Source organism: Electrona antarctica, assembly GCF_951216825.1.
Source record: "Electrona antarctica genome assembly, chromosome: 18".
Classification (NCBI taxonomy): domain Eukaryota; kingdom Metazoa; phylum Chordata; class Actinopteri; order Myctophiformes; family Myctophidae; genus Electrona; species Electrona antarctica.
In genome coordinates, this window is record NC_136799.1 from 35686631 (window position 1) to 35714235 (window position 27605).

The following is a 27605-nucleotide window of genomic DNA, read 5'->3' on the forward strand; positions in this document are numbered from 1 at the left end:
CACTGTGGCGCCCTCGTGTGGCAGAGAATGCAGTGGGCTCGTGAGTGGGACGCGTGCGTGCATGAACATATATCTATGTGCGTGGTCAAGGAGGTCTGGGCGTCTGGCTCTAGCTACGCGAGATTAGGATATAAAAGTCAACATGGCGCCGTAGCAACCAGACGCTCCTACATAGAAACGGCCGTGTCCCCAAACATTCCGAAGCTGTTCCAGCACTGCAGTTCGTATTTTGCTTCGGAACGACTGTTGTCTCGTTCGTCCTGGGTGAAAACAAATATATATATATTTATTTGTGTTATTTGTGATCACTATCATTTTAATGTTTAGTCCACATAAATCAGAGCTATGTTCATTTAATTATCTATTACTCGGTTTAGTTTTGATTATTTACATAAACAATGATACAGGTAGACATGAAGCAAAGGCACGATGATGAAGATATCATCAAAGAATTGGTGAGTTTATGAGCAAATAATGTCTTTTCTTGTCACACTTGACAACATTACGTTAATTAATACATTCTAAATGGAACCAGTTTATTTTCCATTGCAGTGACATTTGTGACTAACTGAAAATTGAATATGTATGCAAGTCTACTGTCATTTAGATAATGTTCTTTCTTTCTTTCCGGACACACAAAACATTGTGATTTATGTCATTTCAACATATTGTTTTAGAACAAAGAGACAGGGAGACTCCTGTAACAAAACACTATGTACACTACACTGTAAATCCCTTCTGAATGGTGCTTCAATCTTTTTTTCTCTCTCTTTTTTATACCAAAAAATATCACTTTTGCCCATTTCCAAAAACGACAAAACTTTGTTAAACTATTTGTTCATATTTCCCAACAGTGTGTGGCTAATGGGATATCCTATGAAAAGATACCACTGGATGGGAGCTCCATTACTTCCCTTGAGATATTCTTCAATGGCTTTCCCCGCATTGTCGGGCTTTCCCTCTTTCCAAAACTCTGCCAGCTGACAATAGTAAGTCAGAACATCAGCCACATTCAAGGCCTCGAATGTTGCCCTCTGCTCCGAGAGCTCTGGGTGGTCGAATGCCAACTGAAGGTATGTCTCCCATGCTTGTCTGGCACTGCAGATTTTAACACGATTATAATACTACTCATGTTTTAAGTCAATCATTATTTGCTGACATATACACATTTTCAGTATTTGAAATAATGTATTTATGAATTGTAATACCACATGCATAGAATAGGCTTTTAATGTGTGTTTTATACACATTTTTGCAGGGGATATCTGGGATACAAAATTGCTTTCATCTACAAAAACTATATCTTTATGATAACCAAATAGCGGAAATTGAGAATTTACAGTTGCATGTTAATCTACAAGTGCTGTGGCTCAACAACAACTGCATCACTGATATCAAGGTTTGATTTTGTTTTTAAATGAATGTATCTATCCCCTTTATTGATTTACTGGTATATTGCAGAATGTTTTATTTTATTTGTTTGTTTGTTTGTTTTACGTATGCATGTTTCATCAGTTTGTCTTGTTTTGTAAAGGGTCTGGATACACTTCAAAAATTGAGAGAACTAAACCTTGCTGACAACAATATTGAAAAGATAGGTAAGGTAAAGGAGCCGCTACAGTTTTCAGTCAAGTTATGTTTGGACTGTATATGGCAAAAATAAATATTACATTTCTCATCATTCCCTTCTCAAGGTCATAACCTTGATCTGAATAAGAACCTTCAACATCTTAATATTTCTGGGAACAATATCAGCTCATTTAAGGTAAGGCATTCATTATTTAAACAAATAAAAAACATACAGTAGCCTATAGTTGTCATACCAAAGGCTGTTCTAGTCTTTTTTTATGTGTGATGTGGTTCTTTCCTTGATAGGAGTTAATACCCCAAATTGTATTAACCCATCAATAACCCATACTGTGCCTTTACAGAACCTCAATTTTGGCATATTGTTATGGCTGTAATTATTAGGCTATACTGTTTCCCATCTATCTACTGCAGTGGAAAATTATCTTTCCCCTTCTCATATAGCATAGACATGAAGGGGGAGCAAATTCCCCTTGGAGGTAGAGAAATAGTGTAGCAGTATTGCATGCATCAGAAAGTCGATTCTTTCAAAGTAAAGTATAATTAACTAGAAAAGTGTGCTCCTCAGAGCAAAAAGTGTTTTGAAGAAAACGCAAGATGGCAGAAAATCTGGCACAAACGGGGCCTATAAATTGTCTCACAAATACAAGTAACAAAAAATATGTTCCCCTCCCTACTGAGTGTGCGTGCAAAGTTTCCTGGCGATCAGTCCAGTGGTGCTTGTACAGTAGCATGTTGTGCAAAACGGGCGCCTCCTGCAAACTTTGAAAAATGTAGGGTGGCATTTTGTTCCTTGGCCTAGTGGGAGCACGCATTAGGGGCGGCGTGGCTCAGGGGTAGAGTGGCTGGATGGGAACTGCAATGTTGCCAGTTCGAACCCAGGCACCCCCAGAGTTAGTGTCGAAGTGTCCCTGAACCCCTAATTGCTCCTGATGTGCAGGTTGGTGCCTTGCATGGTTTCCTGTCCTCCGGCATCAGTATACGTATGAATGTGTGTGTGAATGGGTGAATGTAATGCACAATCTATGTAAAGCGCTATATAAATGCACCATTTACCATTAGTCCGACTACGTGGCCGGTTAAGACTCACTCATGGCTTCCGCGTACGGTTAGGGTTTGAGGTTAGGGCTCTATGATTGGTACATTGGGTAGTCAGATTTATGGGTGTCGGATTATTGGGACGTCGGACTAACGCTACGCACCTGTGGGAATGTCATTGATGATTTGAGTCATTTTGTTAAAACAGGCAACTCCTGTAAACTTTGGAAGCCAATCAGGATATGAAAATCACACCTGTGTGAAGTGATCGGTGCAACTGTACCGTGTGGGGGTCCCCGCAACATCCAGGCCCCCAGGAACGCGCCAAGCCGCCCGTGTCTGAAACCGTCGAGAAATGACAGAGTTACATGATGTGGGGGTCCCCAGGGGGTCCCCGGAACATCGACATCATAGTTAAATAAAAATAAATAAAATCATAGTCTTGACCTGGAGGAGACAAAAAGCCTTGCTTTTTTATGGAAAATAATGTGGGACTTTAGGGAAAACCGTATTTTCTAACAGGCTAGTCTGTTTATTTTGTGGTTGGTGTAACAGGAGCTGACCCTGCTTGCCAAGTTGCCCCGTCTCAGAGAGCTGGAACTGAAGGACCCCCAGTCGAGCCCAAACCCAGTGTGCCTGCTCTGTAACTATGCAACCCATGTCCTTTATCACATGCCTGGCCTCCAGCGACTTGACACCTATGATGTCTCAAGCAAGCAAGTGAAGGAAGCAGCTGAGGTACTGTACACAGAGGGCCCATCAGTCCTAAACCTACATGTTCAGTCCTTTTCCTAAGTGTTTTTCTCCATTCACAGTATCCCCACAGTAATGTCATAAACTTAAAGCTGAACCAACAGAAATACAAGTGTGTTATCAATTAAATTGAAAACATGTGAGATCAGCCTATCACCCTGATTAGAATAATTAAAACATGCCACAATGAACTCTAGTATGACAAGTGGTGCAAGTACGAATAGAATAGAATAGCTTTGTACATCATAGCACACACATACTGTATACAAAGTGTGAAACCTCCAGAGCAGTTTTAAGTAAGAGAAATGTAATGACTACACCTATTATGATTAAAACTTAATATAGCTAGACAGTTTCAACATTCTGTTGTTGCTTCTCAGCCCTGACAGAAGATCCCTGGTTCGTTTCCCGGCCCTGGTCGAAGTGTCCCTGAGTAAGACACTTAACCCCTAACTGCTCCCCGGGCGCTGCCCCGTAGCGCCCACTGCTATGAATACAGGGATAAAAGTTCCGAACTGGAAGAAAAAAATTCAGGCAATAGCTACTAATTTGCTGTTTACAGACTGAAACCGTCGAGTTTGACCTGGAAGAAATTGTTTTTTCATGGTACATAAAATAATTGTCAGTGAATTTTTCCTTTCCAGGGTACGGTTATGAAGAAGATGATGTACTACAACATGCGTGTCCGCACTGCTCAGAGGAAACTGGCTGAGACCCAAGCCAGTCTTATGGAGCAGAAGAAGACTATGTTAGAATTGCCAGAGGAGCGCATCAGGGCATTCAGTTATGCTCTCAAAAATGTATGTGCAATCCTGCAAATAGGATGTATTTATTTTTGAGTATAGTATAGGTAGGAGAATGAATGATGGAGCCATCAATTCTATTGTTTTTATAACTTTCTGTTCATAACACACTTTTTTCATTTGTGTGTACTCGTAGTTGGAGTGTGACCTCTCAGAGATGCAGAACAGCTGCAGGAAGTCTGCCCTGACTGAAGATTCAGGAGACAGCAGTGACCTCCCTGCCAACATCAGCCATGATCCCACGCCAGAGCATGAACTAAACTGTAAGATGGAAGCACTGAGGGGGAGGCTCAAACATTGGTACAGGAAGTTGGAAGAGTAAGTTTATAAGTTATAAGCCTTTGTCAAATTTTGTGTTGTTGCGTTTTTCCATGGAGAGCCAATAAACTCCTGTATTGTCCAAACCTTATCTCAAAGTCCTGACCTGTCAGCCTATGGGGTCACCCCCTTGTCTGGAACCCATAATGAGGAATGCATGCACCAAGGGTGGTGCAATCACAGTCTATAAAATCTGCCAAAGGTCAAGGGTGAAATCTAGATTATAGCTTGCCTTGCACATCTGAAGCGCTCTCCAGTACTAGTGATGGTAAATGGTGCATTTATATAGCGCTTTTATGCAAAGCGCTTTAAATAGATTTTGCATTACATTCACCCATTCACATTCATACAGCGATGGCGGAGGAAACCATGCAAGGCACCAACCTGCACACTGGGAGCAATTAGGGTCAAATCAGTGTCTTGCTCAAGGACACTTCGACACTGGGAACCTCACGGTTTTCCCATCCTGCTGTTCTACCGGCCACTCTACCTCTGAGCCACTGCCGACCCATAATTTCTGGAAAGAATGGGGATATGCTCGCCGTCTGCCTTCATAGAATCTACCAACATCGGCCCCTAGTCCGAGCTGGCGAATCGTGCCTGTCTGCGCTCCAGGCATGCCTGGGAGGCTGTAGCTTTCTCAGCTTTCCATCCTTCCCAGCTCCACTCACGGTAGCCATGGCTCACCGCGGTATCGGGTACAGTCGCACCTAAACCATCTCGCCCCTCGATTTTTTTTCGCCGATCTCACACCAACTGCTTGGTGCCGTGGTTCTTGTATTCTTTATTTTGTTTTACTGAGAATAAGGTTAGAAATAAATGTAGGGTTAGGCATAGTTTTACTGAGATTAAGGTGAGGAATATGTTTAGGTTTAACCGTTTAAGCATAATTTACTTAGGTTACTTTAGGAATACCAGGCCACGCGGTTCCGCCTGCTGTACGCCCATCGCGTGTTGGTAAAGGGGCCACTCCTCTGGTATTCCTCACTGCGGGTAATGGTGGGATAACTCTGCTCAAACATTTTTGCTCAAAGATTTTTGCAATGCTGCTAAAATCTCCAAAACACTCCTGTCCTAGTATTGACCTGTTAAACTAACTACTCGACTGCTGTGACTGCTATGATCACGTCAGGGGGCGTTCTCCCATAAGCGAGACATTGAGTGAGTAATATGAAAAATAACAAAAGTTTTCAAATAATTGTAGTGGATATTTGCCTCTGCTGTGTAGTGGAGTAGAAGTAAAAGTAAAGAAAATCAGAAATACTGAAGTAAATATACCTCAAAATTGTACTTAAGTACAGTACAGTATAATTCGTTTCATTCACCACTGCCTGTTGGTCATCATCACCAGCATTTTGAATTGGATGCAGGCAGCAACTGGAAGCCAGTGAAGGGAGCACAGAAGTGGCATGAACATTTTGGGAGGTCGACGGTTACGGTTGAACCTTGCGGGTAGAACCAGCAAGGAAGGAGTTTCAGCAGTTAGTCTGATCATCTTGATTTTGCAGTACAAGTATTCAAGATCAAGTGATTGCTACAATGTGTTCCATCGTTAGCAGTTGAGCAGCGGTCTCCAGGGTGTCGTCGGTGGAAATGGCAAGATCCTGCAGGGGGAAAGACATTCCAGGGAAGAAGAGATCAGTTTAGAGTTTTGACTTCAGACAATTCACCTATAGCTAAGACCTGGCCTCTCCCACTTAGACACTCCCACTTGGACACTTTCCAGCCTGACTCATTCATTCTAATGTAAATATATCATGGATTTTACAAATTAAATACTGGTTCATTTTTGGAACCAGACCTTCAAAATCCAACAACAAGGCCTGCCATATGCACTGGAAAAATATGTGCGTGGCATTTCTTTTTTAAAACGATGTTTTGTCATTTAGGAAAACTATTGGTGGAGAGGTTTGTCAAGCCCATGTTATGCTTAGCTGTGATTGGACCATAGCAGTCTGGGGAGGGGCTTAGCTATACAGTAGGTCAATTGTGGTAGTGAGAAGCAGGCACGCCACACTGGAGACAACAAAATAAATAAATAAAACACCAAATTCTGCGTGCGGGTTCCCCACGCTCATCCCCCCACCTTCAGATACCCTGTGACACCCCTGGTGAGATGTCAGCCTGGAATAAACACCCTCTTCAACCTGTGTGGCAGTGATAGGGAAGGTTTTAAAATGGTGACATTAACATACAGTAACAGAGACTCCGGCCAAGAGTGTAATGGGGGATTAAAGCCATTCTTGAAAAAGTGCTTGATTGACTTTTTACTTAAGTAAAAGGATCGATACTGCAATGTAAAACTGACTAGAGTAAAAGTACAAAAGTACTCATAATGCAGAATGTCCCGTTTCAAGTTTTCAAATGTAAAAATCTTTTGAAGGTAGCAGATTTACAAGCTCAAAATGCACATTGTGAGCTTGTAGTGGAATTAATAATAATTGTAGTGGAGTAAAAGTACAATAATTACCTCTAAGATGTAGTGTAGTAGAAGTAAAGGTATTGGAAATTGGATATACTAAAGTACAAATACCTCAAAACTATAATTAGTTACTTAGTTTCCACCACTGCCGGCTAGACTATTGCTACATGTCACTCCACTGCTCCTCTGCGCTTCTTGTCTCTTTCTTCTAAATAAAGCTTGAAAATGCCTAAAATAAAAAATGAGCTGTGATAGACAATACTGAAACGCTCAGCCACTGAAATTAACACACACATACAGTCCCTAGTCAAATGAAGCACACAATCATTCTTTAAGCAAAATCAGACCCGTCTAAACTGAGTGGTGGTGCTGCTGTGTGTGTGTGTGTGTGTGTGTGTGTGTGTGTGTGTGTGTGTGATGCTGCTCAACAGTGCCATCCAGCGGTATTGGCGTGGTAATTGGCTCATCCGTGCACACACACATAGTTAAGCATAGGAGTGGCTAACACCACTCAAAAACTAAACTACTTCACCTTTTCCAGAAGAGAGTCACAGAGGTTTACAGTCACACTTCATACACATAAGCTTCTAAAAAATGAAAAACTATTGTTTGTATGTGAGAGGAATGCTATTTTCTGTCTTGTTCCAGGATTGAAATCTGGCATGCGCACAATCTGTCACAAGCTACAAGCAGGAATGCGTTTATGGTCGACTGCTTGCTGATGGAGCTGGAGACTGTGGGAAATGTCCGTTTTGAAGAAGGCAGCACTACAGACGCTTGGTACTTCAGATTGTTGTCGTATTATCACGTGAACTAGGAAAACCATTGAAATTTAAATAACAGAACATGTACTGACCCCATTCCATTTGCTCTTTCCAATAGGTTTATGTCTTGTCATGACCTTGTGCAATCACGTTTCCTGGCTGCAGACTACACGCCTCATGGCATCACTGGTGTCAAGGTCAACCGCATTATCCGAATCCACAATCGAGCTTTGATGCTTCGGTTTGAGGACAAACTTCATAGCCTCTTAGCCAGTGAAGAATCACCTGTGTTCTCACAGTAAGCAAAACTGGACTTTAATACCAGTGTATTTATACTTCTACTACTACTACTATACTACTACTACTAATAATAATAATATTTAGTTAATGACCTGTAATATTAATTTTGTTGCATTCCCGAAGGAGTTATAAACGACGGCTGGACTTCTTGTTTTACGTGGCTGACCCTGAAAAAACCACAGAACGGAATGAAATGTTACACATTGCAGAAGAAGGCTTTCAAAATCCAGAACTGTATAAGGTACATGCACCTGAGCATTCATTTAACTGGGTTTCAGAGATATATAGTTAAATTCAGAGTTAAATTAACACAGGATTCCAACCTTTAGTTTAAACTAGTTTTTTTTGTCCCATAGGAGTTGCAGATGGTCATGATTTTGACCATGTGTTTCTCTGTCGTCTGTTCACCAGGCCCCCGGCAGAGAGAACGCTGTACCGTTATCCAACAGCCTGTTTGTGTCTGAACAGCCCAGGATTGAGTTTGCACAGCGCCATGCCAGCCAAGGCAACTCCACGCAAAGCAAGGATGCTGTCCCTTTCAGATATGGTATGTGACTTTCTCATGCCTGCATGTGACACGTTGTGAGCTTGTACTGTAGATCTGATATTTTCGTCATTCGACAGCATGTTATATGAATGATGTTGTATGAATTAAGCATTACACAGTGTCTTATTGTTGTGCCAGTCTCCCTCTAACTAAGAACAAGATGATACCAGGCAGTGTCATATGTCAAGGTTTAAAGTAGGTAACACAAATAGAGAATAAAAGGTTCTGGACACACGGTGTACCAGAAGATGTGCATCTCCTATCATTGTGCACAGGCATCAGTCCATATGATAAGAGATGGCGATGGTGTCGCAGTGTATGTGTATCAGTGTATGTGCTTAAGTAGAGTGAGAGTGAATCTAGACATGTATTTATTTACTGGGTCAAGCAGTTAAACGTCACACTCTGTTTTTAATAACAAAACATTTGTTTCCAGGTCAGACCATTGTTGCCAAAGTATTCTTTGGTAGATGCTTCCCTGTCCGGGAGGGAGACCCAGTGGACAGCAGTTGCTATCCCAAAGCCCACTCTGTGTATCGTACTGTGCATGCTGAACATGGAATACATACAGGTACAAAACGGAACACTCATTGTGTATTTTAACAACCATAATGCACTCATTCTATAAATGCACCAAGTCTCTGCGTGTATGTGTGTACGTACGTCTGTAATCCACGTAACTCGAGAACCGTTCGCCCCACCGACTTCAAATTCGACACACACGTTCCACACCACCACAGGAAGTGCTGTGCTCGTTGTCGAGTCCGTCGGATCACCGGTTGTCCAGAACCAGCACAAAATCCTCTGCCCAGGATCTGGACCTGATCACCCCTATATCTCCATATATGGTGCTGGCCTGTTCTGACATCACAATGATTGTTCTGACATCTCCATAGATTGGTTACGTCACCACGTATGTCGGTGTTGTATCTTGGTCAATCAGGGACCACCGTTCTTACCCCAACATGCATGCATGCATACATACATACATACATACATACATACATACACACACACACACACACACACACACACACACACACACACACACACACACACACACACACACACACACACACACGCCACCGACATACGCAGCCGAAAACAGTACTTGCGCGCTCTGCTCACACAAGTAATAACTGGGTGGGGTGTGCATTTCCAACTTGCATCGTTCCAAGTAGGCCAGTGCCCAACAGGCACCGCTCTAGTCATCATTTACTGCAAGGACGCCTGCACAAAGTGGCATTTTAAGCATGTATGGCAACGGTTTGTGTAGTTTGTGACATCAGACCAGGTCAGCCTTATATAAGGTGTTTAAGACATAATTATCATAAGGATAAGCAATGTCAAACCAAAAGCGTGGAACGCTGGCAAAAAGGAGAGTAGATGAGAATCCAGTGAGGGTTGATAAATGGGATGGAGCAGCTGTTAAGAACGCACTGGATGATGCAGCTAAGAAGCTCCTGTTGGAGAAGTATTGTTATGTGGAGAACTTCAGTCTAATAGACGGCCGTCTGTTGATCTCTACTGTGGCATGTATGGTTGCCATGTTTGCTCTGGCCTGGGATTACCTGTATCCCTTCCCACAATCCAAACCTGTGCTCACCTTCTGCGTCGTCTCATATTTTATGACGAGTGGGATACAGATCCTGCACAAATCATACAAAGAGAAATGCATCTTCCTGGTGGCAGTACAGAAAGTCCCAGTGGGGATGGACCATGTGTGGCAGCTCTCCTCCAGTCTAAAAAGTTTTGATGACCAGTACACACTCCGAGTGGGTTTCACGGATGGGAAATCTGGCTTATACCGCGAGGCGAGCTTCACCAAGTCTGTATCTTCGTTCTTTGATGACAGTGGCAAGTTAGTGATGGACCACTTTGAGAAGTCCATCTCTAAACTCCACACTCTAACTCTAAACGCCACAGAAAAAAAGAAATAAATTCCACAAATCTCAGTGTCTGAATCTATGTCTGTCCTTGTTTCTTTCCCAAATATGGAGATGAGTGACTACTAATATGAGTACTGCACTAGCTAGTAACCATACAAAGCACTATACTGAAGAAACAATGTAGGCTTGTTGTGATGTCATATTGACCTCCAAATGTTCCATATGGCTCCATATTTGCCTTTCCATTGACTTCTAGTATACATTTTAAAGTAACCTTTTGCCCGTATAGAGATAACCGAACTGTCCACAGTTGGTCTATCATAGATGAACTGCCAGCATAGACTACATTACGGGTACTACGATATAAAACATAAAATGTACTGTATCTGTGAGTGTGTATCTCTATTCTCTCGATAAGCCCGAATATGGAGACAACTACTGATGTCATGGATGACTGAACCTTTTAAGGTTTGGGTGAAAGTATGAATGAGCTGGCCGGTCAAAAGTTTTGGGAAGAATAACATAATTAGAAAGAAAGGCATTCATGTCAGACATCTCTATATTTGGAGTTTTGAGAACTGATTAATCACATTAGAAATATCATCAGTTGTGCTGATTAGACAGTTTCGTCAGACTGCATAGCTGAATAGGATGGGGCAGGTCTACATTCCTGTATTTTAACATCCATTTTTATGGTGGTACTTGCAGAGCCAAATATTTTCTGAGGTGGTACTTGGTATAAAAGGTTGAGAACCACTTTCATATATGACTGATGGCCACATGAAGACCAAGATTAAATCTTGAAGCCATTCCCTTACTAGACCCTGTTTTCCCACCCATGTGATAGTTTTTTGTTTGATTTTCCAGAGAGATCCCGCTCCTTACAAGTGCACAATGGCTCGACGACTTCCATTCTCAGACAAAGCCAGTGGTTCGTGTTTGACCATGAGTTGGTCTTGCCCGAGTACCTCATTGACTTTGAGTACATTACCCAGGTAATGTATTTGAATCGCCCCTTTTTACAGCGTCGCTCGTGAAAGACAGTAGCCATCTATAGTTCTGTCTGTCTGTCTGTCTGTCTGTCTGTCTGTCTGTCTGTCTGTCTGTCTGTCCGTCTGTGTGTCTCTCTCTCTCTCTGTCTGGCCAGAGATATAGTTAATTAGGACGCACTAATTTATTAGCACATACTACTTTTCAAATGTTCATATAATTGTATTGGAGTAAAAGTACAATATTTTCTATGAGATGTAGTGGAGTAGAAATATAGAAAATAAAGTCAAAATTCGTCAAAATTGTACTTAAAGTATAGTACTTGACCACATGACGTACTAGATACACATACACATGGGACCCGCACTGTTTGGCAACGTCCAACTGCCTTCATTTGTGTTTGTTTCTCAGACAAAATCTCTGTTTTAACCCTTTTGATGTTGTATGTTCTGTGTTACTAGCACCAACCTCAGCCTGCTGCCCCTAGCCCTGGCATGAGCACAGATCATACTGCTCCCAATGACATGTCTCTGGATGACGAGGCCCTCAGAATGGACCCCGTGCTCAAACCACGGCCCAAGATGTTGAGCCTGGATGAGAAGATTCTGCTTAACGTGGCCAGAGCCAATGTACTCAGCCAGATCACTGTAAGGATTCAGGCTTTGGTTTTAGCCTTTTATGTGATAAGAACCGTGTAGAGTAGAGCAAACGGGGAACATGGAGAAAGTAGAGGATTGGCATGAAGCAAATGGTTTTTCCAGCTGGGAATCAAACCAGAGGCATATTAGAAAGCCTACTGTATATGTTATAGGCCATCGGGTTGCCCCAGATGTGGGCTTTTAAATGTGACTCATATTTTTACCAAGTAAAAGTCAGGGAATCTCAAACTGATCGTGCTGCGAACCCCCTGGGATACGGACCACCGGGAGCCGTGGTACTGTTTTATTAGACACATTTCTGCACCTGATAAAACCTTACTGTATGCCTATTCCTCCCACACAGGGCATACAGTATTGGTTTTATCAGGTGCAGAAATGTGGCTGATACATGTGACATGTACGCACTGCACTGCACTGCACTGCACGGCACTGCACTGCACTGCACTGCACGGCACTGCACTGCACTGCACTGCACTGCACTGCACTGCACTGCACTGCACTGCACTGCACGCTGCTCACCTCACACACACCAGTGCTGTGGGGCCTTGTGCCTTTTGTGCTGATCACGACCTATTTGGCACATTCCAATTGGGTTGTTTCTTGACCCCATCTGACTGCAACCAGTCAATCCAGTTTCAAACAGAGTAGTTAACTGCACCCTCAATCATTCATTTTTACGGTGCTACTGGCACATACTCCTCAACTAAAAATGTAAAACTACAAAGGGTTTTTTTGCATTCCTAGATACTGAATCTCCATGGCAACAGCCTGAATAAGCTCAAGGAGGTCTCCTGTCTGCGGGCATTGCGGCGACTGACCATCAGCTTCAACGAGTTCACTCGCTTGGATGACATCTCACATATGGTGATACTGCGCAAAGACACAGACATTTGACCTTTGCGTTGAATTGCTACCTGGGAAGGAGTCCAAATCTTGTCCATCAGTTATCTCTTATTTCTTCTGTGCTCTGTAAACGAGAAAGTACGGATTTACTCTCATTGTGCAGTGAAACAGTTCTCAAAATCACAATTTCTGTGCATAAAAGAACGGGAACAAAGTGAATTCTGTCACTATATAAAAAAGGGAAAGTGAAATTGCTTTATCCATGTTATATTGTTGTATTACACTTCATGGTGAAATCACAGAAATCGACGACAGGTCACCAATATCTGCGTAATGTGACCAACAACAATAGCAGTAGCCGAGATAAGCAAAAGAGAAATTTGCCATGGCAATTCTTTGCTAACAAAAATCCCACATGGAGCATATAGTAACAATTGATAAAGATGGCAATATTTGGACTACACCTGTATGATGCCCGGTCAACTTTACAATCCAATGGTTCTAGCCTACCAAAGTTCAACATAACTTTAAATGACTTCCGTAAATTGCACAGTACATTTACACATGTGTTGACATTTGCTGCTCAGCCCAACCTGGAGTTTGTGGATGCGAGCCATAACCACCTAGTGACCCTGGAAGGGCTGAGAGGCTTGGGACAGCTCAGGCATCTTGACGTGCGCTGGAACAAGCTGACCAAGGCCCGGAAGGAGACGGCTGTGCTCCGAAAACACGTCCCCTCCCTGCTGAAACTGGACACCCGGTACAACCCCTGGCTCAGGGTGAGTGTACTACCGTGACAGGAAGTTGTATCAAATGACATGCATATGAATGCCAGTGTTGAAGTTAATCCATTGAGACCTGGAACGCATCCATGTCAGTCACGTTAGCGTTTAACCACATTATCCATTAACCCATTTTGGGGCGGGAACCCCTTTTGGTGTTTTAAACATTGTTATAATTTAGCTATTGAAAAATAGCAGATCTACAAGCTCATAGCGCGCCACCGAGTGGCGCGCTATGAACTTGTAGGTCTGCTATTTTTGAAAAATCGTTAAAATGTGTCTCAAATCTTTCCGAAAATTGTCATGATTTAGAAAACTTTTTTTTTTTTAATTTCGACGTCAGGCCTGAATGGGTTAAGCCATGCTCACTGCTCGTACTCATCATATTATTAATGCGTTTTTTTTATTATTATTCATTATTAATGATCTGCTGTAATTGGTGTGTGAGGGGCAGTTGCATTAAAGCTGCGTTGCTTCTTGCAGCCGGAGATGGTCAGGATGACCATACTGGGTCGTGTCATGGGCCTCACACACCTGGATGATGTTTTGGTGACAGAGGACAAGGCTGCTGCTGCTATTCAGAGGGCTGCCAGCTCCAGAATTAACCAGGTTACTAATTATTTCCTAATGAATATTACATGTAACGTGGATGTTTGTATACGTACCGCACAGTAGCCTACAGTGCTGTATACTGTACAAAAGCAATGAGAGTCACAAAATAAATACAAAAATTAAACTTCAAACTGAACTTTTTACACTCTGACAACAGGCTTGTCTGCTAGCTCACTGCCGCACAGACAGCGAGCCCCCTCGCAGCCTCAGCCTGCTTTCAGCAGCCCAGCTCCTATGTCAACTTAGCCCATCACCCTGGGACCTCAACAGAGAGCCAGAACCTGGCTGGACTGCAAAGGTAACTATGCTCATTATAAAAAATCACACCCGTGTGAACTGAGTGGTGCAGTGACGTCACACACTAACCATAGCAACCATGCTCACCTGTACATGGCCCCACGTACAGGTACACACCTGGTACACAGGTACACGGGTACACGTACAGGTACACGGGTACAGACAAAGCTGGTTATTGGAGTGGTTTGCACCACTCAAAAACAATGTGTATAACAGACTGTATGAAGGGTCATCAGCAAAGTAGTAACAATCAAAGATGAATTCTCTCTAAATTACGTAAATCTCTGCGTGCATGCATGCCTATCTACTGTATCTGTCCTTCACGTACTGTATCTCGAGAACTGTTTGACCGAAACGCTATGGAGATCCCTGATACTTCATGCTTAATCATTTAAATGTATTTGTACTTTGACGCATGAGCAGATCACAGCCCTGAACCTTGACAGCCAGGGGCTCTCCAGGCTCTCCAACCTGGATAAGCTGATCAACCTGCGTTGGGCATCCTTTAATGACAATGACATTTCTAAACTGGAGGGACTGGACAACTGCCTGAATCTGGAGGAGCTTTCCCTAGATGACAACTGTATCACCAGCATGGACGGTCAGTTATGGACTATAACCTTATGTATATGGTATGCACTCTTGGTCAGTGAACCACCGGGGTCGACACATATACTGCGTCCATTTATATGGTGTTTTTGAAAAAAAGAAGAAAAAATCTAAAAACTAAAACAAGAAGAATTTCCCCTCCCACTAAATCTGGAAGCCAGTTACATGAAAGCACTGTAGAATATCAAAAAGCTATTTCATAAACTGCCCCCCCCTGGCCTGATGGAGGTGAAAGGAACTGGTTGAAATAACGTGTTCCTTCCACGCGCTACGTCCAACCAGGGAAACTCCCCCCTGTCAGGTGTAAAGGAGCAACTTGGCATGAAGGAAGCATGAGTTCAAGTCCGTTGCTCTCCCATGTCCCCCATATATGGGGACTAGGTTGGCGGAGGGTGTGTAGAGCCCAGGATCACATTAGATAATTGACACAGGGGTGAAAAATGGGTTACAAAATCGTGGGATAAAAATGATTTAAATTTGGAAAAAAAAGCTATTTCATTATCACATGACTCCGAGATTATGTTTGGTGAGCTGAACTTTTATGCAATATGAACGGCCTCCTAGCCTGATGCTTGCCTGATGATCTGTTTAATCTGTATTATGTGTACATTTTTTAATGTCTCCCATATTGTTGTGGCACCATTGCAAGCAGGGAAATTATTGTACTTAAAGCCCCCTCAATAATGTGACAATAATAAAATAGTAAAAAATAGTAATCATAAATGGTAAATAACAGGGTCGATAATAAAAAGCTTTGCAAGCTTTCTCAGCAACTTGTTGAGAGACAATGTAAAACCCCAGCATGATGCATGAAGTTTTTCTTTCCCTCTGGGCTCCCACAGGGCTGTCCAAATTGTGTCACCTGTCTAAACTCAGTCTGAATGGCAACCAGCTGCCCTGTCTAGAAGCCTCTGTCCTGGGCCAGCTTCCTTACCTGCACTTCCTGTCCGTGGAGAATAACTGCATCGGTTCCATGTCTGGCATCCAGAGGGCCCGCTCCCTCTTTGAGCTTTACATCGGCAATAACCGCATCTGGACAACACGAGACATCTTCCATTTGAAGGTGATGACCGTCTCATGGAATAGTCTTTAACCACTTATTATTAACCTCCTATAATGATAAGCCCACAATAGGGACACTACAGTTGGAGGCCATCGATATTGTCCTTTTCTTTTTGCTGAGGTTTGCGTGATCTGCGCAAAAGGACAGTTAACCCATTTTGGGCGGGAATCCCTTTTGGTGTTTTAAACATTGTTATAATTTAGCTATTGAAAAATAGCAGATCTACAAGCTCATAGCGCGCCACCGAGTGGCGCGCTACGAGCTTGTAGGTCTGCTATTTTTGAAAAATCGTGAAAATATTTATTTCAGAAAACTGGAGGATTTAGAAGGATTTTTAAACATTTTGAGGTCAGGCCTAAATGGGTCAAATGATAAGGGACAATATCGGTGGCACCCAACTGTACATTGAAGGTGGATAAAAGATAACATAATCACTGCATCAATACATTGTCTTCGCGTGGAAACATGGATATAAATAACAATGTCGTTTTTCTTCAGTATCTTTCTTTTTTTCTTTCTGGTCTACAGTGTGAAGATTTACCTTTTTCTTTTTCTTCAGGCACTGACGAACCTCGTCATTCTCAATCTTTATGGGAACCCTTTAGTGGAGAAACTGGAAAGTTATCGGATATATGTGGTGTTCCAACTGCCCTCCCTAAAAGCACTGGATGGGATTGCGGTGGTACTGTACATCAATAACCTCGAACTATCTGATTGATCAAATTGTAGTCATTCTTTCCTGACTGTGACAAGACTTGATGAAGCCGTTGTATTCTCTCTAGGAAGTCACGGAAAGCGAGAACGCAAAGGATGTGTTTGGGGGGCGGCTGACTCCAGACATGGTGGCGGAGAAGCTGGGCCACTCAAACTACTCAGACGTTACTGACCTCGACCTGCAGTCCTCCTCCATTAGGTAATGCATCGGTCCAGAAGATAAGTTGGATAGTGTCAATAATTAAATCCTAATATGTTATTTGAGTCAGATAGATTACAGGTTTGATGTTTACTTGTTATCTCATACTTGTTTTCTTAGTTACCTAGTTGACAAAGGTTCATGGCGCTTACTCCAATCTGACACTTTGAATAGGAGCGTCTGCCAAAATCCTTAAATTGTACATTGTACTAGGATTTGCAGACTTTCCTTGTTGAAACGAATCTGAAACATGTCAAGTTAAAGAAAATGTATCCTCTTGGTCCACAGGATGGTGGATCTGACTCCAGCCGAACTGTTCCAAAGCCTGCACCATGTCAACTTAGAACACAACAACCTCACCTCATTTTCAGGCCTGATCTACCTGCCCAACATCAAGGTTAGGATTTGATTAAGACATGCTACATTCCGTGAGGGTGGACACTGGACACATTAAGGATTTACTGTTAAATAATTCTGGTTATTTACAACCTTACTTCCTCGCAGGTTCTCTGTCTGAATTATAATTCCATTGAGTCTATCCTACCCAGACAGCGTGTTCAGGCCCACCTGACAAACAGACAGATTCTATACCACAAAGTCAGCTCCAGTGGATATGGTCAGCAGGGCTCTTCCAAGGGCAGCAGGTAACATCCCACATCTCTCATTATAAATTGAACTGATGGGAAAATGTAATAATACTTTCTTTGATGAGAGATCATGACAGCTTCTTCTCTTATTTCTGCTTTGTTGCAATAGAATACAGTATTGACGTGAATTTCCAGTTTAAAACCACTTGGGGGCAGCACTGATCCATGATTGACTGGCTCTTCAATCTCTTCTAATGAAGTTCAGATTCCTTCTATAATAGTTGTTCAGAAGCACACACCTCCTCCGCCTTTGAATTAATGAATCAATTAGTAAAATACACAGTAGAAAAGCTAAGGCCTTCAGGATATTGATCTGTTTTTCCAAAAAATATATATTGAAATGTACAAAAGTGCCTATCCTTTCTTTGTTTGCTTTTTTTATTCCTGAACTATTTTCGTATCATTACAAAATGGAACACACTTTTACCATTTTCCATTCAAGGAATAAATAGAACTGATAAACTGTCATGCTTTTGTGTGCTCTGAGTGTGATTGCCTTGAGTCAGCGAGTGTGGTGCACCTGTGCAGTTTGACTGTGAGAGAAGAGAAAGAGTAATTCATTCAACCAGACAGGATTCAAAATCCTCCCATCCTGCGATCTGTGTTTAAGGGAAGCAGGCCCGGCAGACAGCTTGGAACCACTGATGGGCAGCCTGGAGGTGCTGCATTTGAGTCACAATGGCATCTCCAATATGGCCAATCTGCAGCTCAGCAGGCTCTCCAATCTTAAAGCACTCTTCCTTCAAGGTATGTATGGGTACAGTACCTCGCTTACAAAGCCTGTGAAAAATGCAGTGTATAGGGCCTATGAAAAGAGAGAGTGCATTCTTCTTTAGACCCATGTGGGAGATGAGGTTTGAAGAAAAGAAATGGTGACTTTCTTTGCAGGCGCTTTTGTTGGTGTTTGATTGTGTTTTACTTTAGTGGCGATTTGTCGTCATTACACTTAATAGTGATTCAGTCAGTGATTTATCATCATCACCCAACCTCCCCCATTTGACCTTTCATGTCTGGTCTTGCTCTTTTGCTTATAAACCTTTCAAAAATGTATCTCTGTCTCTCACTTTTCTTGCCCCTTAACCAAAGGCTAATCAACACATTATTACACACATTATTTTTGTATTCGGCTTAACTAAAGATCCATGACCACGCCACACAATAACAGGCTGAATATCACCACTGTGCCTGTTTTTTGTGGTGCTGGTGGTAATTGCACCCCACCCCTCCTGACCTGTTATGAAGAGTTTGTCAAGTTCTTTCATGATAAATGTTGGTAGACTGAAACAACAACAACAAGCTTTTAAAGAAATAACTGGAGTTGCAAAGTATTTAGTTCACATTTGATTTTAGATAACACCTTATACCAGTTTTCTTCTTTGGGCTGGTTTTCTCTCAGGTAATGAGATCAGCCAGGTGGAGGGTTTGGAGGGCTTGCTGTGCCTCAGGGAACTGGTTCTGGATAAGAACCGGATCAAAGCCCTCGGCCAGAACTCCTTCATAGGTCAGACGGTCCTGGTGGAGTTGCACCTGGCAGAGAACCGACTCCGGGAGCTCAACCACCTGGATCCCCTGGTGGAGCTCCGTCGACTGTTCCTCGACATGAACAAGCTACAGGTAGTCTTCTGGGCAATTGGCCTCTCCTCCACAAGGCCTATAGAGCAGTGGCATCATGGATCCCCATATATGGGCATAAAAGGGACAAGGACATACAGATAGAAACATCTCCATATATGGGCATAAGAGGGACACAGGCATGTATGGCCATAAAGGGGACACAGACAGAGCGATGGGTACAATAACAGATACTCTCAATATACTACAATCGTTCTTGCATCATTCCCGAGTATGTCTAGTCTAAGTATAATATTATAAAAGTGGTTAATGATCAATAGTTATAGTCCAATAACATGATACTGTATATGAGTACTTGGCATCTTAAGTATATTTCGATGCCAATACTTTTGTACTTTTGCTCAAGTAAAAGTAATAGGACTTTTACTTGTAACATTGTGGTATTGCTACTTTATAGTCATACTTCTTCCACTTCTGCTACTGTTCGTAGCGCTGCCATAATGACAGGAATTTCAGTCTTCTGTCATACAGAAAGGGTCATTACCACCAAGGTCATAGTCGCCTTTTGTATGATCACTGACACAGACAGATTCATTCATATGCTAAACGCGTGGGACATTTCAGAATGTATTTATTTTTTATTTCAAACTATAGCTGTATTACTTTTCCGCGTGTTTGCAAACTAGGGGCTGAAATATAGTAATCATGAGTCGTTACCACCCCACTGTGGAAGTATAAAGGAGAATCAACTTTGATTGAAGGTCAGGTCTGTATGTATGACGACGGCGGCGGCGAGGAACAATCAATGCAACGTGTAATCAGCCTTCCGGCCCACATTTCTTTCTCACCCCAGCAGGCGTGTGATTTTCACTTTTGTCTGCGCTTGCATTTTACAATTTACAAATTAGGCATTTAGAAGACATTTATCCACAGCGACTTACAATAAAGAAGGTAAATAATCACATGAATAGAATGCAAAGCTGTAGTGCCTCAATAAACTAGACTTCAAGGTAAACATAAATCGTTCTAGTGCATTACAACTTTACAGCTTGGTATAATGAATTAATTAATAATTGATGAATTAATTAATTAATTAAGCTCTGAGAGTGTACAAATGTAACCAAATGGACCCACATCGTCGGCCCGGGGTATGTGAAGTGAAATGTCATACGTGTGTGCACACACGCACATGCGTGTGGATACACACGCAAGCACGCAAGCACGCACGCGTGCGCGCGCGCACACACACACACACACACACACACACACTCACACACACCTCGCATTGGCGTTGCCTTACTCATAAAGAGTTCCTGGCTCCGCCCCTGATTATAAGTGTATATTACATTAACAGTAGACAACTGTAACTTTTATTGCTGACAGCTAGTTAGACATTGGTTGTCATTTGTGACGCTGACGCTCCAGATTCTGCACACTGTGGGAAGTCTGGGAACAATAACAAATTTGGGACAGTGCGGACAGTCAATTCTTCATCTTTCCACTGATGACAGAATCATAGACGCTATTAGTGAAAACCTGCATAAGAGTGACGTCTATGAGACACAGTCAAGTGTGGTCTTAAACCAAGGCTACAAGGGTCTCCCTTGTAGCCTTGTGGCATGCCCAAACTCTCTCGTGAGATTAGTGGAAGCTCACATGTGTAATCTCTCCCCATCAGCTGCTTCTACATCACTATGCCAAAATGATGAATTATGAAAAGGTTCAGTCCTAATATACTATTACTGTACTTAAATCTGACTCTATGGTCATCATCATATAGGAGGCCAACTCAAGGCATAGGGAAAAGTTCAATAAGAAAAAAAAACTCCACTATAATTCAAACTGACTCTGATTTTTAGGACATTTCAGAACTTGACAAGCTAGAAGTCCTTCCTTCGCTGACAGAGCTCTCTGTTATTGGCAATCACGTAAGTAATTGGCAATTGTTGTGACATAATGATGATGTTGTGAAATGATTAAGTTATCTGTGATTATAATATTGTCTTGGATAACTACTAACATATTTATACTTTTGTGGTCCTTGTTTATTGATATGAATCCAAAAGGTCCTGGTGGTCATAGAATAATCTCACTCATTCAGAAACAGATTTTCAAAAGCATGCTGACAGGCTCACTTTCTCGCTCACTCCCTCAATGACACCAAAACACTCACCCAGTGCTACTCTGTGGTTCTAAATTAAGCGATTACACGATGGGCCGTCTGCTGTGCCTCAAACATCGGAGACAAATCCGCTGACCAAATGACACGGCCGTCATCAGACCCGATTCGCCCGAGTACAGCACCCATCTGGAGCGAATGGATCAGATCAGTGCCGAACCAACAGCACAAAGCCTGACTACCGTCCACACACACAGCTATGATCAGCTGTGGTAGCCTATTTTGTCCTACATGGCTTCCCATCCCCCCTCTTTCTTTCCATAGGGGCTTAATCTTGCCAGAGGGTGGAAGCCAACAGTCACCCTCAGGACCATAACGTTGGTGTTTCACCCATGTTTCCCTGCCAAAGTCTGTCTGCTACACCCAGCTGCACATACATTGGCATGCACTCCTCTCTAGAACTGCAAGAACATAAAGTTCTATGACTGGACATAGACATGGTCAGAGTGTGCCCTGCAGGCCATGGGTGCAGCTGAGCAAAGGGAAGGAAGGGCCAGGGAACTCACTGCAGCTGTTGGGAATGTGGCCTCTGGGCCTTGGGGACCATAGGGAAGTTCACAGTAAAGACTGTTGTGCAAGCGCAGGGGAGGGACCTAGATTTAAATCCCAGGTAGGACATGAAAGTTAAGGATTACAGCTCTCCATGTCCCTGTGAGCACAAAAAACATGCAGTAATCCAGGTCTCTATACTGCCTCCCCCTGGTCAGCCAGGGCCCCTGATGGAGGGGAAAGGAACTGGTTGGAATAACGTGTTCCTTTCACGCGCTACATCCTACCAGGGAAACTCCCCCTGTCAGGTGAGTAGCGCCCTGCTCATTCCTCATCCATGATTGAAAGAGGCATGAGCTCAGTTCGGTGCTCTCCCCAGCACCCAGGATTACAGTTTAGGCAATTGGAAGCAGGTGAAAAATGAATTAGTAAAATCGGGGGATTAAAAAGAACTGGAAAGCACCTGTGTCATTTTAGATTTTACCTAGATTCTAGCAACATGCTTCTCATAAAACTATTAGGATTTAGAATGGATTTAGAAAAATAGCAGATCTGCTATTTTTTTCAACCTTTTTCAAAAATCTTGAATGTCATTTTTTTTAATATTTTTATTTGATAAAAAATATATAAATATATATTCATTTGGGTGTCCTTGGCAAGAAAAAGTTTGAGAACTATACTGATTTAGAAGGCCTTTGTAGAATCGTCCTCAGGTTTTAATGGGGTAATTAATGCATACGTCCATTCCTACCAGGTGACCAGGCGGTCATTACACAGACCAGCGGTGGTGCTGCGTCTCTCCAGGCTGCAGGTCCTGGATGGAGTAACGGTCACCCTGGACGAGAGAACCAGGGCTGAACTCCTCAGCACAGAAACACTGGTGAGAACTTGTGTACCTGCTTGTACACAGAGCACGCGTGCACACGCGCACAGTCACCCGCGCACTGGCACGCACGCACGCACGCACACTTTTTTGAAAGTAAAAAAGAACTCTGAGAAAACTGATTATGTCTTTCAGTAAAGTGGTTAAAAGAATGCAGTGCAATATCATTTTGAGGGCAAAACACTCATGCATTGTAGAGAAGAGGCAGAGATATATGATAGTGTGTATCAGTTATTGTTTTGGTACAGAAATAGTAATGGGGTACTGCTGCATCGGTCCACAGCGAGGAAGCTCTTAAATCTATGCGCTTATATGACTGACCTAAAAATCAACCAATGCCTTATTTTATGTTAAACAAAGAAAAGAAAGAAGGAGAAGAAAAGAAGCCTTTAATGGGCCTTATCATATGAATTACAATTCAAGTTGAAATCAAACTGTGGATAGAGCAGAAACAGCAACCAAGAGCAGAACTACCAAAACAGACTCTTACAGTCCGACTGATTTGATGCCTGCATAACGAGTGAAGCTGTAATGCTCCTCCAGCGCTGCTGAATTAACCCATTCAGGCCTGACGTCGAAATTTAAAAAAAAAGTTTTCTAAATCATGACAATTTTCGGAAAGATTTGAGGCACATTTTAACGATTTTTCAAAAATAGCAGACCTACAAGTTCATAGCGCACCACTCGGTGGCGCGCTATGAGCTTGTAGATCTGCTATTTTTCAATAGCTAAATTATAACAATGTTTAAAACACCAAAACGGGTTCCCGCCCCAAAATGGGTTAATGGTTAATGTGGTTAAACGCTAACGTGACATGGATGCGTTCCAGGTCTCAATGAATTAAAAGCAGCCTAAGCCTGCTGGCTTCATCCTGCTGATTAGATGAAATGTGCCCGGCCGGTAATGCACCAGTGGATTTGCCCCCTATTAGCCGGGTCAGTCCCCGACCCCCTCCGCTTGTTAATAGTGGATGTGGGAATGACATAGTGGAGATCCTGGACTCTCTCATTAAAAACATAAACACAAAGAGCTCTTTTCGTTGACCCTGTAGCCTCATCATTTCGTCCTTATGCCTGCTCTCACTCTGCAGACTGTTCTGTTCATATTTTAATTCGGCCGCTGTTATCGTTGAGTAGTCATTACAGTGCCACTCTCCTCAGATGGAGGTTTACATTGTGGGAGCACAGTGATTTAGCCCTCTGTATTCCGCATCGGAGACAGGGTGGGTGTCACAGGTCAAGGAGTATATGAGATATCATGGAACAGACTTAAGAGTTGGGAAAGGTGTGGACTTTTATACTCCACAGCAGTTACTATGTGGAATGGGTTACCTGCAAGCCTTTAGTCCATCAGCTCCATTGTTGGCTGAATTGTAGTTGGACATAATTCTAACCATCAATTAGTTGAGTTGTAGCAGGTTCCACATACCAACATTGAGCTATGAAAAAGAGGGAGATTTTCTGCGGTATCTACAAATGGCCTACCCTCAGAATAAATACATCTGTGGCTAGTGGTTAGAATATGGTTGTATTAGGGGTTAGAAAATGAAAGGTCTCTTGAGCAGTGAATTTCTTCTTGGGAACTGCAAACTGAGCAGAGTTTGAGCGGATGCAGTGACGAGCACATCAGGCAGGGTTTTTTGAGGCATGGATTGTGCATTAAATTGTGAGATTAATTAGAGAAATTACAAATCAGGAGCACAGCAGGAGAAAGAGTCAGACTCCTGCTAGAATCGAGAGTCCAGCCAACATTTTTGCTATTTTAGCTTTCTTGTATGTTAGAAATTGTATGAATGTATTTACTATTGATCATTTTTTCTGTATGTCTCTGCTAGCCCCCACAACCCCCCCCCCCCCCCACAACATTTGGCACTCAGTTTACACACACATTATTAACTCTCAAAGGACCACAATGGCCATAACAGCTCTCAAGCTTTTTTGTGTTCTATCCTCTTGACAGATACAGTACACATATACATTTATGTCAATAAAAGCATAAATGAAACAATCAAGTTCTAATAGCACCTGAGATATTGATCATTAATATATTGTAATACAATACATGTTGATTCTTCTCCCTTTAATATTAACGCTACTATCACAGTGCCCTGGAGCCTCTATTCCTGCACTAGACATGACCCTGCCTGGGCTGCTGCCCCTTGTGTCCCGAAATGTGGCTCTAAGGGGGATGAGCCTGAGTGGGGGACTGCAGAACCTCCTGGGACACGACGTCCTCCTACCCTGCAACGTGGACCTGGAGACTTTACCTCATCATGACACATCCAAACGTGAGTGTGACTGACTTTACCTCACCATGACACATCCAAACGTGAGTGTGACTGACTTTACCTCACCACGACACATCCAAACGTGAGTGTGACTGACTTTACCTCATCATGACACATCCAAACGTGAGTGTGACTGACTTTACCTCACCACGACACATCCAAACGTGAGTGTGACTGACTTTACCTCACCATGACACATCCAAACGTGAGTGTGACTGACTTTACCTCACCATGACACATCCAAACGTGAGTGTGACTGACTTTACCTCACCATGACACATCCAAACATGAGTGTGACTGACTTTACCTCACCATGACACATCCAAACGTGAGTGTGACTGACTTTACCTCACCATGACACATCCAAACGTGAGTGTGACTGACTTTACCTCATCATGACACATCCAAACGTGAGTGTGACTGACTTTAACTCATCATGACACATCCAAACGTGAGTGTGACTGACTTTACCTCACCATGACACATCCAAACGTGAGTGTGACTGACTTTACCTCACCATGACACATCCAAACGTGAGTGTGACTGACTTTACCTCACCATGACACATCCAAACGTGAGTGTGACTGACTTTACCTCATCATGACACATCCAAACGTGAGTGTGACTGACTTTACCTTAATAAAAGTATCAATAATGCAATGTAGAAATAAACTGTTACAAGTAAAAGTTTGGTAATCAAAATAGACTTGAGTAAAAGTGAATAAAAGTATTTGGCTTCAAAATATACTTAAATTACCAAAAGTACTTATTATGCAAAATGTCCCATTTCACAGGTTACAAATGTATACAAATCTTTTGAAAATAGCAGATCTAAAAGCTCACAACAAGCTTCTAGATCAGCTACTTTCAAAACGCTCCAGTAAAGTAAAGTATCCTGAAAGGTGTACATGAGTATTTTTGAGTAAATGTACTTATCTACTTACACCATGCACAGCTGATGCCAAGTAAAGGATGAGTTTCTAGTCGTGGGCCATCCTGATGACCTTTCACCCATATAGTGCAGCGAGCCACCGTAGAGCATCACACTAAGTAATCTTTGCCAGAGTGCATGAGGTCAATCTCTGCGTGGGATTATTACGGTTATGTGATCTCTCCACTCAGTGTTTGCCGTTCTTTCTCTCATCTGGGCTCTCTAATCCAGTGGTTCTGGGTTCCGGGGACCCCCAGGGGCCCTTGAGTGGGTTCCAGGCGAGCCCCGGCAAAATGTGTGGCCAGACCAAATCTACCGAGGGCTATCAAAATGTGTGTTAAGTGTTAACCACCTTATACATCGTCTATTTGAAAATAGCACACCACACGTCACTATGCAACGTGTTGTGAGCTTGTAGATCTGCTATTTTCAAAGAATCCCTTGTGGCTGGCACACAATGTTTTTGGGGGTCCATGGGGGTCCTGGCCAGATTCATATAAATGTCCTTGACACAAACAAGTTTGAGAACCACTGCTCTAATCCACACCACTGTTAATTCCCCATCTCAGACAAGAAGCAGAAACACAGCGGTGCTGCTCGCACTGGCCCCGCAGAGATCACATTCAGGTACATCAAAAGAACCGGGAGCAGCCGTCCAACCACAGGTCTCCTTCCCGATGGTAACCGGGTCGTCATCACATATCCCAGTCAGGAGCAAGAGAGCAGGTTGGTGAACCATTATTATTAAATGTAAATGTTTCTTTATCTTACAAAATATGATGCACAGTGAGTGCTGATTCACTCATATTGTTGTATTACAGATTCCAGAACAGTTCTTCTAAACCCCCATCAACATAAATGCCAAGGAAGGGAGAAGTTGTTACCAAAGGTTGGAGAGGTGCTTCAGTGTCATTACTGTTACTAACAGCATATTATTATACCAGAGTAAAACATTTCATGTTATGCTCTATAGCTTCGGTTGCATAAAATGTATTCTTTCAATCTTCAAATGCGACATAGTCTGTAACTACGCCTTCTGAAAGCTGCAAATGGAAGCTGTCATCTATTCATCATTTCCATACAATATCTTTGAAATATACTCCATAATTTCCATTTCTGCTTTTTTTTTCTTTTTTTAATCCCACGATTTTGTAACGCTTTTTTCCATTTCTGCTTAGCAGCAAGCTATTATTCTTCGACTAATTAATTTACAGTAAGACAAATTTACACGACTGAACAAATTACATGGAGGGGGGGGGGGGGGGGGGGCTAGGCATCCGTTGTAGTTTGTTTTCCACAATTTCAGCATTTGAAAATTGTGTGAGCCAACAGTCTTATTGACCATATATAGTACTATATTTATATAATATTATATATATTTTTATATATATGTTTATTTTTATATGCTATATTTCAGATAGGACAGGA

The 27605-nt window shown here is 42.5% G+C and overlaps 2 protein-coding genes across 2 annotated transcripts; both read left to right on the forward strand.

Moving 5' to 3' along the window:
- Positions 1-413: 413 nt before the first annotated feature.
- On the forward strand, positions 414-27130 carry lrrc9 (leucine rich repeat containing 9; the record flags this gene model as incomplete). Its single annotated transcript, XM_079527512.1, has 32 exons — positions 414-455; positions 855-1073; positions 1259-1399; positions 1535-1598; positions 1695-1765; positions 3181-3363; positions 4023-4178; positions 4318-4499; positions 7570-7701; positions 7804-7983; positions 8109-8226; positions 8397-8532; positions 8969-9103; positions 11289-11416; positions 11873-12058; positions 12815-12934; positions 13501-13692; positions 14179-14304; positions 14465-14605; positions 15028-15205; positions 16056-16276; positions 16836-16958; positions 17059-17189; positions 17478-17586; positions 17694-17833; positions 18447-18583; positions 19233-19450; positions 21268-21336; positions 22831-22956; positions 25063-25246; positions 26747-26903; positions 26999-27130. The coding sequence occupies 32 exons, from the start codon at positions 414-416 to the stop codon at positions 27033-27035; spliced, it is 4482 nt and encodes a 1493-aa protein (XP_079383638.1). The 3' UTR covers positions 27036-27130.
- On the forward strand, positions 9876-10472 carry LOC306942632 (signal peptidase complex subunit 2-like; the record flags this gene model as incomplete). Its single annotated transcript, XM_079528640.1, has 1 exon — positions 9876-10472. One exon carries the CDS (start codon positions 9876-9878, stop codon positions 10470-10472), a length of 597 nt encoding a protein of 198 aa, XP_079384766.1.
- Positions 27131-27605: the final 475 nt, after the last annotated feature.